At 38.0% G+C, this 15,396-nt stretch overlaps 2 protein-coding genes across 5 annotated transcripts; one reads left to right on the forward strand and one right to left on the reverse strand.

The window, feature by feature from the left end:
* Positions 1 to 297: 297 nt before the first annotated feature.
* On the forward strand, positions 298 to 9,889 carry LOC139948955 (oxidoreductase NAD-binding domain-containing protein 1-like). 4 transcript variants are annotated; one of them, XM_071947335.1, is made up of 7 exons: positions 298 to 502; positions 1,459 to 1,525; positions 2,484 to 2,590; positions 3,908 to 4,049; positions 6,908 to 7,153; positions 8,008 to 8,101; positions 8,670 to 9,889. In XM_071947335.1, exons 1-7 carry the CDS (start codon positions 390 to 392, stop codon positions 8,834 to 8,836), a joined length of 936 nt encoding a protein of 311 aa, XP_071803436.1. In that variant the 5' UTR covers positions 298 to 389; the 3' UTR covers positions 8,837 to 9,889. The 4 variants fall into 4 exon arrangements, with proteins under 4 accessions (XP_071803436.1, XP_071803437.1, XP_071803439.1 ...); XM_071947336.1 differs by lacking the exon at positions 3,908 to 4,049 and adding an exon at positions 4,642 to 4,783; XM_071947338.1 differs by lacking the exon at positions 3,908 to 4,049 and adding an exon at positions 4,642 to 4,783 and having other exon boundaries at positions 7,046 to 7,153.
* Positions 9,890 to 10,491: 602 nt separating this feature from the next.
* On the reverse strand, positions 10,492 to 14,674 carry LOC139948957 (uncharacterized). Its single transcript, XM_071947339.1, has 5 exons — positions 14,537 to 14,674; positions 14,039 to 14,202; positions 13,684 to 13,743; positions 13,163 to 13,214; positions 10,492 to 12,349 (listed from the first exon to the last, which is right to left on the reverse strand). Exons 2-5 carry the CDS (start codon positions 14,190 to 14,192, stop codon positions 12,199 to 12,201), a joined length of 417 nt encoding a protein of 138 aa, XP_071803440.1. The 5' UTR covers positions 14,193 to 14,202; positions 14,537 to 14,674; the 3' UTR covers positions 10,492 to 12,198.
* Between the last annotated feature and the right edge of the window lie 722 nt (positions 14,675 to 15,396).

A 15,396-nucleotide genomic window follows, 5' to 3' on the forward strand; every position in this document is an offset into this window, starting at 1 on the left:
TAAAAGCATTAAACAATCAATTATTTTGACCTAATTTTGTCCAGATTTGTCATATTGTCCTTAATTTTGCAAAACCACCTTGTTTAGACAAAGTTTAGGAACTAGTTACTAAATGTGAATCATTCAAGTTAGTTAGTAATTTTTATTGCTGTGAGACTAGTTTGAAATTCGCGGCTGCCATAAAATTATGGCCGGCCAGCCTATCGAATTAGCGGCTGGATTATTCGGCCGTAAATTGGGCGTTCGCGGCTGGGAATTCGCGGCTAGCTAGCTGTGCTTGAATTCTTCAGGCAGCTGCTTGGTGATTTTGTATCCCGATCGATGGCCGGCTCATGCTGCTGCGTGTTGTTGATGTCCTGTCGACAAACTAGATCAGAAAATTTAATAATATGTCGATACTGCACTCTATTCTACATCGGTTGAATTCATCTTGTTCACGACAAGCCACTGTTAGTGTTAATAAACTCTCTTCAAGTGCATTTGATTTTTTTACAACTAGCAGGTAAGGTCTTATTTAAAACAAAAATTCTTGGCAAGTCTTGCATCTTGTTGTTAGTTACATTTACAAATACAATTATCAGATTATTTTTTAGTTTTACACTTACAGACTTAGCTTTGAATGGTTAGTGATTTATATCAAAGCATGAAGGTAGAAATCAAAGTCTCACCATAGGTTCTACCTCCATGGTCTCCCATAGAGCAAGGAACAGACACATGCCATATTTAAAGGGGAAGCATATTTTTATAAGTTGGTCTTAAGCTGGGAGGGGTACCCGCTGGGAGACCCAGTCTTATAGTAGTAACTGGGTTTGAAAAAAGGAATACAGCGCCCCAGTTACTGTAGTTGCGATAACGTAACCCTCCTCCCGACGGCCGCTGGAGGAGGGTTACGTTATCGCAACTACAGTTACTGGGTCTAGTCTAAAGCCCGGTTCGAAGCGAACTTGACATCGCAACTATCCTTTTGCAGTGTTATTCCCAAGTGCGTTGAGCAGAGCTGAGCTGCTGCGCAATATTCATTACAGGAAGTATGAACCAGGTTTCACTCAACCACAGCAGTGGACTGTCACACTGTTGGTGGACTGAGAGTGATTTGATTATATTTTTAAAAATAATAAATAGGCCTAACAGACAAGAATTGATAATAATAGTATACGTTACGTATGGTATGATAAGTCCTAGATTGAACTAATGAGGTTCGTTCCGCTACCGTCTCCGTAGGAGTCAGTAAAAGTATGACGTGTGTACAGCAGAGTTGTGATTTTGGATATAATTTCTGCACATCGCCACCAATTTATCCGCCCCAAATTGGCTCCAATTAAGACCCAGTAACTGGGGTGCTGTAGGCCTACTCCTTTTTCCAAATGTAAAACAGGAAATTCACTCCAGTGTACAAAGAAGTTTTCCGGTTTACTTCTAAAGTAATAATAATGATAGAATTGCAATACATTTCTCCAGTAGGAAAACTTTCTGCAGAAGAATGAGTGACCATCTTGACAGAACAGCACATAATTTCAGGCAACCGGTAAGAATTGCAAATAATATTCAAAAGCTGCCTTTAATTTTTAAGATACACTAATACATGTACTGAGACATCTACCTTTACTTAAAGATGCTAAAGATTTTTGGCCGATTTGACCAAAAATTTTGATTTAAAATTCAGTGTATTTTGATGGGGGTCGAGAAAGTTACAAGCTTTCATTTGAGCCATTGCTTGAAAAAGTCCGCCAATTGTTAGTAGCAGTGAAATAAAGTGCTCAAAATTAGTTTTTGTCGGGATCCCGACAATATATCACGTGACTAATTCTTATGTGTTTTATAAGAAACATTAAATTTTTGTCATGGTTCCTGACCATTAAAAGTAAAAGTTAAACTTTTTTTCGTTAGAGCGGTTGATACTCTTTGAAATACCATTCACTCAAAACAAATCTATTTTTTAATGTTTGGGGCCAAAAATCTGACATAGCATCTTTAAGTTTCTGTATCTGTCGAATACTGCAACAAACTCCTCACAGGATGTATAAGTTGCAGGTGCAAGACCACATGACTTGTATCTCAGAATCTTTACTGGACCGGGATTTTATTTACAAGGCCAGGGATCAAAATGAAAAGGAACTAGAATACAAATGAGAACATGATTTTATCATCTACAGTAAACTGTTTCATTTGAACAAAACACTGAGGGAAGAGTTATCTCTGCAGTTTTATGGGTGATGCCTGGCAGGATTGAAAGATATTTGTGAGACCCAAAATCAACACTTGAAAATCAGTCTTTTTTAAAACGCTATTCATGCGTCATGAAGTTTAGGTGGTAGAGCACAGTAGAATTTATACCCAAGCCAGTCACTATAATTTTCCGCATGGATGCGGAATTTCAAAAACTCCAATGGAAACACTGCAAGTAATAGACATGTGCACATGAACAAATTTGCTTTTTGCAGGCGGTTCGATTGACTTCTTTTCTTGCTTTTTTTTCATTTTAGGGTATCAGCAATGCCACTGTAACTGAACTGAAAGAAGTTTCACCTTCAGTGAAATACTTGACATTGAAAGTCGCCAATCCTAATTTCCATTTCAAAGCAGGACAATGGTAACTATTTTTCTTTCTTTACTTTCTAAAAAAACCTGGTTTTTCATACTTCCTGCGAATGCTAATATTACACAAATTTTGGCGCGACGAATCCACAAAGAATTATTTGCACCAGTTGACTTGTGCTCAACTCCTGCGAAACATTAGCTGCGAAAACAGCCATGTGACTTCAAATTTTTTATCAATTCTTAGAAAGTATGAACCAGCCGTCGATTTCACAAAACTCTTCCTAACTTAAGACTAATCTTAGGACTTAGGACGAGTCCCAACCCTGCACTGTAGCATGCAGACCCTAAGATTAATCCTAAGTTAGGACGAGTTACTCGTCGTAACTTGAGATAAGACAAGTCCTAACTCTTTGTGAAATCCACCCCAGGCTTTATTAATTCTTTGTCATTTCAAATGGGGATACAGTGGTTCTACTCAGTGTATCGAACCTCATTGCATGGGGACAAGCACTTTTTGTTCTCTTTGTTAAGGTGTGCCTGAGTAGTTTGGCTGAATGCTACCCGAGAAAATTTAGGCCCTTTTCACACTCTTAAGGCCCGGTCACACAGGCCTCAATAACAAAAACGAAAACGATAAAAATGCACACCCTCGATTGGTTGAATAAGCGTGGGCGTATTCTGCGTGGAGCAATTCAACCAATAGAATACGTTCTCTTTTGCGTCATTACCATTATCGTTTTTGGTATCGCTGCAGTGTGACTTGGCCTTTATCAAGCCTTTTCACACTATGATCCCTTCATCCCCAGTCTGCCCCGGCAAGTGGGCATACACCCTAGAAGCAGGAACCCTGTAGAATCTATAGGGACAGTGAAAGTGCGTCAGGGTAAAATTGAGGTAAAAAAACTCCTGGGGCCTCCCCTGATGGGCTGCATTCACCGGGGATGACAGATAGAACGTGAAAAGGGCTCTAGCCAATAGCCAAGTGATCTTGCAGGGACTTAGCGACTGACCAAAGGTTTTCTTGTGTCAATGATGCAGAAAATGTCATCCGCTATTAAATTGTTAACCAAAATTTTACCCTTGTCAATAAACCACAAAGAAAACTTAATAGTTGCGATTGGCACGTCTATTTTGAACGGGAATGTCACCAAAGAGCTGGTTGGGTTGGCTAACTAGACATGACTATTGACTAGACCGATTGGCCTAACCACAAACAGCAGTGAGATTGACTACGGTCAACTTGAGAGCTCTGTCACAGTTTCTGGTCCCCAATATACGGTTCTGGTTAGGTCTAGTTGCTCACCCAAACTTGCTCAATGATGTAACATCTCTCTAAAAGAAGCCATTGGTGTGCTTGCCCCCTGTTTAGGGTGGACTTCTTCATACCAGGGATGGATAGTTTCACTGGCTTTTCCATGAGTACAACAATGAGAACTTTCCAAGAGGAAGGCACTTTTGATCTTGCCGTACAGAAAAGTGATCACCCTCCAACCTTATGGGTCCACACACAGGTACAGTCAAAACTTGCCCTAGTGAGACGCCTGCACTCCTCCCACTGTACACATACACTGTACATGTAGGAAGACTTTCTACGCAGTGTTGTTCCACAGTACCAAATGGTTACTCAACATACTGACTAATATTATCAGGGATGCAATTTTTCCCTTTCAAACTGAAAATCAATTTTGTTTTTACCCCCCCCCCCCTGCCCCCCAAAAAAGCTGGGATACAATGTAGTTTTTTTCTTCCTTTTTGTGATTAAGATTAATTTAGAAACATGAAGATAAAAACTATATGAAATGCCCCAGATTGCAGAGTAGAGCTTTTAAAACTAATGATTAATGTATAAAGCAGGCTTCACGCTCGCTAGCTTTTGCGCTTGCAAGCTTTCACGCTTTGCGCTTGCAAGCTTTCACGCTTTGCGCTTGCAAGCTTTCATTCTCGCAAGCTTTCATGCTTTGTGCTCAAAGTTTTTTTCAACAGCCTATCACATCCCTGACCTGATGTTGTGGGAAACAGGGGAGAGACTTTACTTAGTTACACCCATCTTTTGGAAGGTTTGGATCAAAATTCTTAATGTCTTTCTGTTTTACTTCGTTGAAGGGTTGACTTTTTCATTTCGGGCGTCCGAATAGTAGGTGGCTATTCTATGTGCACATCTCCCAAACTGTTGCGGACAGATTCCCAATTGGGGCTAGTAATCAAGTACAGTGAATACGCCCCAGCATTTTGGGTTCATACAAAGGTAGGGGAGTTGATGTGTCTGTCATGAATATAAAGCACCACCAGGAGTTTGCTTTGCTGTTTACGCAAAATGCTTTTCGTGCCAATTTGGAAATACCGTGTGTCTCAAAAGAAACTATACACTTTTGAAATGGCTGCCGAATAAAAAATACATGATTCTGTGGGAAAATGTTTAGGACGTATGGATAACTTATCGATTCAACTTTCGTATGACACAAAAAAGTCTGTAAACTAATTCATGCTTGGGTGAGCACTGCTCACTGAAGAATAAGTAGCCGACATCTTGGAGTGAATTTTGTCAGCTCCAAAGAACTAACCTCTTACAAATTGGAAGGCCGTTTACCGCGCAACCTGATTTTCATACCCTACAAAAGTGAGCAGTGCTCACCCAATTATGAAGTATTTTCAGCCTTTTTGTTGTCATATAATGTGAGTCCATATCCATACATCAAAACCTTTTCCTCCAGAATCAAATTTTTTATTCGACAGCCATTTCAAAAGTGTATAAATTTTTTTAAACACCCTTTATGTGGACTGTGATAACTGCATCTGAAAGGAAGCCTTCTCTAAACTCATGGTGCTGCTTTGTATCGTGCAGAGCCCCTGAATGTGTGTGCTGTGACAAGTTCAATAGCGTCAATCCTGAAAGTAGAGTAGGTACAAAACATTTTTGTGGGGTGGAGCTTGCCTAATGTCAGTGCCCATTTCGTAGAGCTGCTTGTTTGGTTGGTGTTCTTATTCTGGTAAGCATGATTTTATTGTGCTTAGCTGCTTTTTGTGCTTAAACAACTTTATGAAATTTGGCCCTGGGGTGTTCAGACTGATTTCTTTGGGATGCTTTTCCACTGAACCTCTGATTAGTAGGCACTCTCTCCAGCTTCATAACTAACTTGAAATTTCACTTGTTCAGTCTTGGGCTTTAAGAACCGACATTAGCAGAGTGTCTTTTTGACAAACATGGCACACTACAAATGTCAGTTATTGTAGGGAGCACAAGTGCACCCTCAGTTTTCAACTGTCAAATGAACTTTGTGATTTAAATCATTCATTATGAAAAGTTAACTTTGGGTTCGCGACCTGTAAACAGGTAAACTCACACTTTTCCTTCTGCAGCTTTGAGAACGTGAGAGCACATGAAGTTTTGTTTTGGTATTTCTTTCCATTTTGAGGGGAGCCCTGCTCCAAATACTACCGTAGTCATTAGGGAAGGAAAGTGTCCTAGTACTCTCTGTGAGTATTCCTTTTTGTAAAATCATCTTTACATTTAAGAGAAATATTGTGATGTGTAGAGCTGCATTTGGATCGGATATTTTGTAAACTTATGTATCGCCAGCCTCTGTGTGTGTAGCCAGCTATAGTGTTGACCTTGTGTGACCTTTAAATTAAGTCTTTTCATTTGCTGTGCTGTGCTTTGTGTGATGACCTCTTCTGTATTTTGTACAGTAATTTGGTAATACATGTAGACCCTTTGCTCACTGCGCAGCGAAAATACACGGGTGTCTCTTGTCAGCCATTTTGTGTTTGTCAAAATGTGCATACAATGTGAGTATACATGTTCACTCACCTCCAAGCAATGCGAGATTACCATTTCTGCCTTTTTGGGGGAGTCCATTCCTTTTGTACATGTTTTGACACACAAAATAGCGAACAGGAGATGCGTGTGTATGTGCGCTGCGCGTTGTGAGGGTCTATTGGAGGATTAAAACAAGTACAGGAAGTCACTTTATATTTTAGACATTATAATGGCTTTTTTGCATCGTTTGTATTTTGGTTTAAATGCTTGTCCGTTTTAATTAGAGACCCGAGTTCCTTCCCATGTCTCTGCATTATGATTTTTATTATTTGGCCAGTAGAGTAGAAAACTTATAATAGTTAGAGGGTCGCTATTTATTTTGCAAACAAAGTAATGCTCAGGGCCCAGTTTCGTAGAGCTGCTTTTTTAAAGCAGAAAATTTGCTTTTAAAACATTATTCTGCTAAGCAAACATGAGCAGGATACCAGTCACATGTATACTTATTTTGGTAAGCATGTTGTTGTGCTTAGCTACTTTTTGTGCTTAAGCAGCTCTATGAAGTTGGATCAAGGTCTGAACCGGACGTAAGAGTGAACGTATTTGTGTTTTCAGTGCAAAGTGGGAGACGTAGTTGGCGTTCGTGTCGGTGGCGATCAGATAAACTATGACCCCACACCTGGAGATCCTAGTTGGGATGTTCTACTCTTAGCAGGGGGTATTGGCATCAACCCAATGTACTCCATCCTTCAGCAGGTCAGAGATTTACATCAAGAGAGGATGAATGACCCAATGGCTTATAAACCAGGGAAAGTAGAGCTTCTTTATAGTGCCTCTAGTATGAAGGAACTTATCTTCAAGGTAAGTACTAGATAGACTTGTGGACAAGTCATTAAATGTCTGTCGCGGTGATAGCGTTCCGACTCTCCCCACGATTCCCGCGATATTCTTGCGAGACTGCTGACCCGCAAGACTGCTATCATGACTACGGTTCCATTTAACTAGAAGTCGGGCAACCAGCAGTTCACACGAGAGCAGTTATCTCACGAGAGCACCGCCACAACTCGACTATCTCACCGCGTGGGACCATTAACGATAGGTACTAGACAGAGTACAGGATTAATGATTATGCCCCCCCCCCTCCCGAGTCTGTTAATCATATTCATATCAGAACAAATCCTCCAGAGAAATAGTACCATCTGAGAGCTCACTTTTGTCTTTATTAAATGTCCTAGTACCATGATTCAGTGTACTGTTAAATGGGGCATGTTTAAAGGCAGTGGACACTATTGGTAATTACTCAAAATAATTGTTAGCATAAAACCTTACTTGGAAACAAGTAATGGGGAGATGTTAATAGTATAAAACATTGTGAGAAACAGCTCCCTCTGAATTGATGCAGTTTCGAGAAAGAAGCAATTTTCCTCGAATTTGATTTTAAGACCTCAAGTTTAGAACTTGAGGTCTCGAAATCATGCAAATCATGCATAACAAAGCACACAACTTCATGTGACAAGGGTGTTTTTTCTTTCATTATTATCTCGCAACTTCGATGACCGATTGAGCTAAAATGTTCACAGGTTAGTTATTTCATGGATATGATGAGATACAGCAACTGTGAAGACTGGTCTTTGACAATTACCAAAAGTGTCCACTGTCTTTAATTGCATATATAGTATTATTAAAGTACATTATTTTTTTAATGTTGTTGTCAGGAGTCAATTGAGGCCATTGCTTCCGGGGCAGAGGACATCAACTGTCACTTCTTTGTCACAAAAGAGAAGATTACACCATCTACCCACATATCAGGTAAGTTTATTTTAATCTGGGCCCAATTTCATATTAATTGATACAATTGGAGAAACTGCGTGTGAAGTAACAACTATTTTTGAAGTCACTGTTTTGGACACTGTTTGCCATTTATACTTTATATTATATTTATACTTTTTACAAACCAATGTACGAAAGTGTCTGTTTGTGAAATCTCAATTGTATCTAGCTCACACATAGTGTCTCTTTGTAAAAACTCTTAACATAGAGTTTTGTTTTGGGATTGTGCAAACGCTACATGTACATGTATGTCCTTCGGTGTAAAAAATGGCAAATTGCCATGTTAACTGTTTGTGAAAACTGAAAACTGTTTTGTGAAATTGTTTTTGTGCTAATTAGTGTAATTACTAAAATGTAACATTTTATGATTTCAGCATTGGGGAAATGTTAATGTCAATGATAACGTCTAAAACACTAATTTTTTTATGAGGTATTTCTTCAGGGAAGCAGTGATGAAACACACATTAATATTATCATTGTCTTTGTAGTTCAAGTCGAGTTCTCTTGATTTGAGCAGTACATATTTTTTCAAACTGTCTTGCCTCAGATAAACGCATCGACTCCGAAGCAATAGCAACTGCAATACAGAGACTGGACAAAGAGAACCTTCGTTGCTTCATCTGTGGGCCACCACCCATGATAGCAGACATGGAGACGCACTTAGAAGAGTGTGGCATCAGACAAGACCAAATTCATTGTGAAAAATGGTGGTGAGGTTGCTCAATTGGAGACTTTTGGACGGGCCCAATTTCATAGAGGTGCACACGTTGCCTTGGATCATGCTAGGTCTAAGAAAAGCGTTTGAAAACCAATTGTTTTACAATGCATATGGTTGGAAAGATGTTTTAAAAGTAGAATAAAATGAAGAAAATCTTGCGAAAAAATTGTCTGCTAAGCAGAAATGAGCAGGATACCAGTAATAAATTGTGCATTTTAATTTTTAGTTTGGCTGGTAACCTTATTCTGGTAAGCATAATTTTGTTGTGCTTAGCTACTTTTTGAAATGGGGGAGTTTCTCCAGAATTAGGGGGAAATTTCTTCAGAGTTAGGGAGAGTTGGACCATTATGTCTGCTGCCGCCACCAGGATCTCAAAAGTCTTCCAATGGGATAGCTTTTGGTTGGCGATCCAACTGTCTTGTTTTTCCACATGAAAATGTGATGGAAGAATAAACAGTTGTGCTGCATCTGTGTTTAGAAAGAAATTTTTAATTGGTGCAATAAATCAACTTCTTCCTAGTCATGTGACTTAGAGTGTGTATTAAAAAAGAGACTGGACACTATTGGTAATTACTCAAAAAAATGGTAAGCATAAAAACATACTTGGTAACAAGCAATGGAGAGCTGATGCATCAAGATGGTGGTATAAAACATTGTGAGAAACAGCTCCCTCTAAGTAAGGTAGTTTTTTTGAGAAATATGTAATTTCTCAATAAAATACTTCAGGCCTTATGAAGCCTTTTATTAGCACCTGACACACAAAGTTGTGCAACAAGGGGGTTCTTTCTTTCATTATTCTCTTCCAACTTTGATTTCCAATTGAGCCCAAATTTTCACAGGTTTGTTATTTTATGCATTTGTTGGGATACACCAAGTGAAAATACTGGTCTTTGACATTTACCAAATGTGTCCAGTCCCTTTAAACATCAACTTATAGGAAAGTGCTGTTGTGTCCAAAATTGTTTAGACAATCTTTAGTTTCATAAACCAAACAGTCTTAGAAAATAGTTTGGAAAAAGAAAACCAAAAAGCTTTATAAAATTGTACTATTATGTACAGTAGTTAGAGTATAGTCAATCAATCTATAAAAAAATAGTGTGTGCCTAATTATTAAAAAACTGTGCTTGTTAAACAATTTTTTAAAACTATTTTGTGAAAATTTGAAAACGGGTAACTACTGACATTTCACAATCCAACGCTATTCACACAATTATGTGATATTGTCCTGCGATCAGTTCTTGTTGGGCTTACCTGAGTGACATTAGTTGTAGGTAATTTACAGGAGTGGTAGTTTGTAGAGCTGACTAAATACATGTACATGTAGTCACAGACAGTTTTCATGTTTTGTGTGATCAACCATAAACATGAAACCTGTGAAAATTTTGGCTTTATCTGTTGGGTTAGTCGGAACAAATAGTGAAAAACCATGCCCGTTTTTCAGCATGTAAACATATCATCCTTAACTTTGGTTGTACTATCGAAATCGGGTATTGCAATTACTGTAAGTTTCAGATATAGTTTCTCGAATACGACTTAATACCAGAGGGAAATTTATCACAGAAAAATATGGTTCTCACATTAACTTCATAATCATTAAGCTTTCAGACCAAAATTAAACAAGGATCTTTTTATATTTCATCTTTATTAATAATAACAAAGAACATGTTTCTCAGGATGCCATATAAAAAAAAGACCATTAATGTGTAGTGTACAATTAAAAGAAAATTTGTGTAACTTCTTTAAGTACCTTAAAAACCAGCAGTGGCCAAATGCTAGTCAGAGCACAGAATTATTAAGGAACAGTATACAAGTATTAACTGCTTGAAGTGCTACGGTAGTCTTGATGCAAGACATTGTTGTTCATTTTCACTCAACTAGATAGTTGAGTGAAAATGATATCGCCATGTTCCGCGCAGTGCACATTACTATCGAACGATGAGGGTGCTGTTGGTTGAGTGTACATGTTTGTAGACTATGGTTTTACCAACTCAACAAAACTCTTGCACCAAGACAGGTTGGTGTAGTGGTGTCTTGCCTTGCCTTCCACCGCTGGGACCCCAGTTCGAATCACACCGGGGGTACTATGTGGATTGGGTTTTCAGCTCCTACTTTACTGCATGGGTTTTCCCTGGAATAACTCTCTGAAGTTTTCCTCCCACATCTAAAACTGAAATTTCTGCATCATCTTCCTTCTCGTTTGGCTCTAATGAGATTGTTTAGAATATTTCTACAGATACAGATCTGATTAGTGCTTTGGTTAAAACTCTGACTAAATCCTGTGTGAGTCATAGTTTTAGCCAGAGAGCGCGAGTACAAGCAGTCAATATTTGTTTTATAACATTACACTAACCATGAAAATCTTTGCATCAACAAGCTAATTTGCTACGGATATACATGTAGTACATTGGTTGCTATGTGTATAGTGCATTAGTTGCCATAGTTATAGTTCATTGGTTTCTTTAGTTACAGTACAGTGGTTTCTATGGGTATGATTGGTTGCTGTGGGAATAGTGAATTGGTTGATATCAGTAAAAGGTATATTGATTACTATTTAGAAAATTGGGTGTGTGGGTATAGACAATTGGTTGGTATGGGTATTGTGCAACGCTTGCACGGCATTCTTGTAAAATTAAGACATATCACGTGATGCACTGTAAACCAATCACAAGGCAAAACCTAGAGTTTATTAATACATTAATTTTTCCCAAGTTACATATCTAAATCATTCTTCGGTGACATTTTCTTTTATTTCCAAAGGAACTTCCAACCTCTACATTCTACTGTCTTATAAATAAATAAAGATTATTTAACTTTTTAAACAAGAGTCTGAAAATGTTTTATCAACAGAATTATAAAATACAAGTTTGTATAAACTATAAGAGGTTCGAACACTCAATAGTATTATCAAATAATGCAAGAGAATTATTTGTATTACAAAGAATAAAGAAAGAGAAACAACAATAGGTGTTTGAGTGTGAGGATTATGTGGTGGTTTGTGTGACTGTTCAAGATACATTTCAGAAAATCATAATGTGAAAATCTGCCAATAAAACAGTATTAGGTGGTCACTGAGGCGCGCAACAGTGGGGCTGAACCAAATGGGTTAGGAGTGACTCTAGGTCGGACCGATTACATTTTAGATTCAGACAGGCGAACTTAACATAACATTTTCATAAAAATATGCTCGATTCATAACAATAAAGACATTGGAAACCAAGGCGCTCCAGAGTCGTTCCAAACGACTGCAACATTTTGATTCTTGCACTTCCAGCCAGTCCTAACTGTTTCAGACGTCAATTTTTTCATGTACTTAACTCAGAATTAGAAATGAGTAGTGAGGAGATGGTTAAATGGGTCTCTAGGAGATAACCTGTAGGGTCTGAGAGAGATTTCTAAGGCGTGAGATGAGTTCCTCTTTCTGACGTAGCAGATGTTCCTCCATGGCATGCGCCTCTTGAAGCAACTTATCAACTCTGGTTGGGCAGAACAACTCAAACTGCTCACTCTCTCTTTGGTTAGGAACAATAAGAAGATTTCAGTGTTAAATGGGAAATCAAAATGGACTTCACAGTTCAATTAACTCTTTCAGTGCATACTTTTTTACCAGTTTGAACCTAAAATGCCCAGCTTTGTGAGGTTCTTTGAAATTTTGTATACATTTTGTCTGTAAGTGTTTCTCACCCGACAATATGTATCCTGAAGTTTTGTGGGTACATCCCAAAGTAAATATTATTTCTTGAGTTAGAATACCTTTTTCTGTTGTTATGTATAATGCGGATAGCTAGTTGCGATTGATGAAACTTTTTAAGTACATAAAATAGACTGTAAACAGTACTACATGGTTGAAAATGGCACTTTTGGAATACATAAACTATATCGTACATGTATTACCTCGGTACTGAAAGAGTTTTTGAAAAAACATGCCTAACGGTGCATCTCCACTATACATGCTATAGGAATGGAACCCAGCAGGCACTGAGTTTGACTGTATGAATGTACGTTATATCCTTCCTTGGGAATGTCACGTATTATTTCCATGTGAGTATCATGTTAAGCGTTGAGTGTAAGGCACAAAAGGAACCCAGTGCACTTATCAAAAAGGGAAGGAGTTTTCCCCAGTGTTCCTGGTTTGATTGGCAGCATATTGCGCCACAGCACCTTGTAAACCAATACATGAAGCTACATTATGTAATTGGTCCACTTGCAGGAAAATACTGTTTGTTAAAGCGCCTTGAGCGTCACTGAATGCCGGATATGCGTGCTATACTGAAGCCACTATTAGTATTATTATGATAAAATCCATGTCAATGTTGTCTACTTACACCATCATTTGTTCCCATTCCAGACATGCAGTTTTCATCTCTTGGCCAATTGCTAGTCATAAACCAAATAAAAACATTTGTTGAATATGCTTCTCACACAAAAGTGAAAACTTGTTTTCCCTTAAAAATCTCACACCTGCGATTTATATTGGGAAGAGTATTAATTGTAAAATTGTCAATCAGTTGTTTTGGGGCATTTTGGGATCATCACTCTCTAAATCAGGCCTGGAAATTCACTTCGAAAGGGCAAGGCCATCGTCATTTTGCAAAGGGCACTTCCAATGGAATTTCTTAAAGTCAAACGGAAACTTTTGAAGGGGCACCAAGGCCGAGCACAATGAAGGGCATGGCCTTTGTGGTTGCATGTAATTCCAGGCCTGTTATTCTTTCTTGACTTGCAGAGTAATGTTCCTCTAGAGGATTGGATCACTAATCATTGAGCTTTCAAACTGAAACTATTTTTTGTTTCTGCATCAGTCGTACTATTATCATTAAATCATAGTATCTTTATTGGGTCTCACCTTTTAATGTACCTCCCATGTGTTTATCTGTCAGTCCAACATGGCATGGTCTGTTGTCCTCTGAGAACAAAAATTAAGTTTTTTTAACTTGTTAATTTCTATTTCTTATGTTTCAATAATCTTTTATTGTTGGTAATACATGTAGGACATGAGTTCACCCTTTTTGTTTGGTTATTGATCAATAGGCCTAATACATTCTACTAAAAAATCATACTAAAAATGCATTTAAAATCAACATTCAAAAACAGGTGAACGGTTCTGAAAAGTTTCCTTTAAAAAGATGAATCTTGGTGCTTTGTGAAATCAAGACTTGTTAATAAACCTCAAACAATTATTTATCAGCTCATTTAGTTACCTTTTAAGCCGAAACTCAAGGTGCCTTGTGGGTCGGCCTTCTGTTCAATGGAACAGTTAAATATTTGTGAGTCATTTCCTCCAGAAGTTGATGCTGTGACTGAACTTTCCTCATCAATGGTTGAGCTTTCCATGACTATTGATGACTCCATCATCTCATTCAGTCTGGAAATAGTTAATAACATGAAAAAGCTCTGATAAAAAAAAGATTGCAAATTTTGAAAGTTAAAATTAGGTCAAGCAGGCCTTAGGGGAAAGTTCACATGACCAGGGCTTGTTGCTCAAAATGTTTACTTGCCCAGACTGTTTTGAAAACACCAAACGGTTTAAAGACAATGGACACTATCAGTAATTGTCAAAGACCAGTGTTCTCACTTGGGGTATCTCATAAAAAAATAACAAACCTGTCAAAACACCAGAGAGACAGGCACGTAGCCCATTTATTCCTACATTATTTGTTTATAATCATATTAAATTTGATTCTTTTAATTGTACTTACATGATCGTCTGTTGTATGAGGTCTTCGTTTTCCTGGCAATCACTCTCAAATCCACACACGAAAACAGTTTTTGCAGCTAGATATTGTGGTTAAAATTTTAGTTTTTCAGACACACTGCTGGGTTTTATTTTTTTACAAAGCGCCCTCTATCAAGCCCCAAAACTTTTTTTATGACGTCACTTGACTAAAATGGAAGGGGAGGTCCGGGTTGAGGAGGGGGGGGGGTTCTAATAATTAGAATTACCAGTTGCCACTGTTGTGCTTTTCATCAGGGAAATCTATTTTTTCGAAATCGATTAAAAAATTATTCCTTATAAAGGCAGTTGACACTATCGGTTATTACTCAAAATAATTGTTTAAAAAACTTACTCGGTAACGAGCATAGAACAGATAGTAGGCGTGGGTGGGGAGGTTTTAGCTGCACTAATTTCAATTCGAACGTTCTCTTTTTATTTAGCAAAATTTTATTCTAGACTGTCTTCCGGCTGTATTATGTTATTAGTATTTTAAAAACATGATTATTAGGCAGCAAGTTTCCTCTAAGTTTCCTAAGTACGGCCAATCCAATATAACAAGAAACGCCTCAAGAAATTCCAAGCAAGTTACTGATGGGCTATCATAGCCATGCTCAATTAGTACACAACATTGGTTACCAAACGACTTACTTGCTACTAACTTTAAAACAAGCAGGAAACCAGTTAACCCGCAAAGAGCAACGTTAGAATTGTTTTAATGTAGTTATTTATAGTTCAGCATGTGACTACGAAGATATTTGCATAACGCATTCTGAATTAGCCAATCAGTAGATGGTTTTTCACTACTGTTGACCAATGGCAAGCCCTAAAACTGGTCCCCTAAAA

The sequence above is a fragment of the Asterias amurensis genome, chromosome 16 (genome assembly GCF_032118995.1).
Source record: "Asterias amurensis chromosome 16, ASM3211899v1".
NCBI classification, from domain to species: domain Eukaryota; kingdom Metazoa; phylum Echinodermata; class Asteroidea; order Forcipulatida; family Asteriidae; genus Asterias; species Asterias amurensis.